Here is a 1,995-nt window from a genome sequence, read left to right on the forward strand (position 1 = left end):
AGTTATATTTAATAACTTTCCTGAAGACACCATAGATAGCCTAAAAAAATCCACTAAAAATGTACAAAAAAAATCAGTCACAAAGTCTAGAAAAATCACCAAAAAACAAACCACAAAACAAAAATGAAAACTGGTCTGTGGTTCTGCTACAGTCTACAAAAATAATTTATTTTTTGTTTGTTGATATATGTTATAGAGGAGGAAAGTTTTATTTGAGGACTTATGGTTTCAGAGGTCTCAGTCCATCGGCAGCCAGCTCCATTTCCAGGGGCTCAAGGTGAGACAGAACATCATGGCAGAAGAGTGTGGCAGAAGTAAGCAGCTTACATAATGATCAAAAAGCAGAAAGAGCTACAAAATTTATTTTTGAAACTACCAAATCTTGACACTTTATCAAATTGTCTCTTCCTTGGTCATGGTGACCTTCTTCAAGTCCAAGGTCTCATTCATCTCAGAAAGTTTGCGAGAAGGGTAAATTTCTTATGAGACTATCCTCAATGGGGAACCTCTATTCTGTTCTGCTGGTGACTCGGGATAAAAGAATGGACACAAATGTTCCCAAACAGCTGTGGAGAACAAAACAGCTGTACAAATGAGGTTACCATTTTTAACATTAAAAAATTTGATTTCTCCCATCTCCACATCCAGGAAAATTCCCACTTGGCAAAGGTCAGGACTTGCAGGAATTCTTTCCTGCGTCGAGATAGCATGAATTTCTCCTGCCTTCAAGCTAATGATCCAGAATCCATGCTCAGGGGATAAATTCATGCTCCTCTTTCTTTCCACCAACTCTTTGCAGACACCCAGGGCCCACTCCTTCCCTTGTTCCACTTCAACTTCCCAGTAATGGCGTCCAGAGGAGAAGCAGGGAGAGCCCAGGACACAAGCAAGCCTAGTGAATCTTTTGGGATACACCACCAGGTTGTAGCAAATCTTCCCACAGTGGACAGTCTTTAGATCATTGGAGAGCACAAGGAGACAGTTGGCGGTGGCAGCATCCAAGGTCACATCCACCCAGAACCTCAGAAGCTCAGTACTCCAAAGGAGATTTTGCCCCAGGAATGAGCCATGCTGCCTGATCCATAGTGTCAGCGTTCTAATATGCATCTCTTCCCTAACAGGTTTCTTGTTTTCTCTTCGACACAAGGGGCAGGTCAGGATTGAGTCTTCTCTAATTCTCAGCCAATCTTGAATGCAACAAAAGCAGAAAATGTGTGAACAGGACAGAGAAATGGGATCGAAGACCAATTCCAGGCAAATTGGGCAGAATATTTCCACTTCCAAACTTCTGTCCATGGTCCAGGGGTGAATTCAGTCCAGTGAACTTTTCTTATCTTCAGTAACGTGTCTAAACCTAATACAAAAATTAAATAATACAGAGGGCTGAGAGGAGTTGGTGTATGTTTGTATATATATATATATATATATATATATATATATATATATATATACACACACACACACATACTATATATATATAGCTCAGTTGGTAGAGTGCCTGCCTCTCATGCACAAAGCACTGGGTATCAATCCCCAGCACTTCCAGAAAAATTAAATAATACAAATATTTTCTGTAATTTATGTATAGAAGTTATACGAAGTCAGATAATCACAATAATGCAATCATCTGTAATAAAAACTATTACACTGTCCAAAATCCAGGTAATCACAAGAGAGAAATGAGATGGTGGAAATGGTCTTTTCAGACCAACAGTTAATCTTGTCTAGAGAGTTCCAGGTGAGGTGTTCTCTGCTCTGATTCAGGCTTCATCTTGTGGGAGCTGAGCCGAACTGGGTCCTTAATAGAATCTAGGTAGGAATGCAGTCTTCACCCTAATCAGTAATCTTTTGTGGGCTACCTTACATTCAAATAAAAGGATTTCTATGCCTAAACCCAATCATAAAAGTAAAGACAATCCCAATGCAGTTGCAAAAACATGGCTAAGGAAGTCTCAGAATTTTAAAGAAAATCACCACATGTGAGTAAAACTAGCA

The 1,995-nt window shown here is 39.6% G+C and overlaps 1 protein-coding gene across 1 annotated transcript; it reads right to left on the reverse strand.

Annotated features, from left to right (window-relative positions):
- Nucleotides 1–480: 480 nt before the first annotated feature.
- Rfpl4b (ret finger protein like 4B) lies at nt 481–1,296 on the reverse strand. The gene has a single exon (XM_076859456.1). The coding sequence runs from the start codon at nt 1,294–1,296 to the stop codon at nt 481–483; it is 816 nt and encodes a 271-aa protein (XP_076715571.1).
- Between the last annotated feature and the right edge of the window lie 699 nt (nt 1,297–1,995).

Source organism: Callospermophilus lateralis, chromosome 6 (assembly GCF_048772815.1).
Source record: "Callospermophilus lateralis isolate mCalLat2 chromosome 6, mCalLat2.hap1, whole genome shotgun sequence".
Taxonomy (NCBI): domain Eukaryota; kingdom Metazoa; phylum Chordata; class Mammalia; order Rodentia; family Sciuridae; genus Callospermophilus; species Callospermophilus lateralis.

Excerpts from the sequence above, each read along its gene's own strand:
- Rfpl4b (XM_076859456.1), bottom strand. The coding sequence starts at position 1,296 with ATGGACAGAAGTTTGGAAGTGGAAATATTCTGCCCAATTTGCCTGGAA.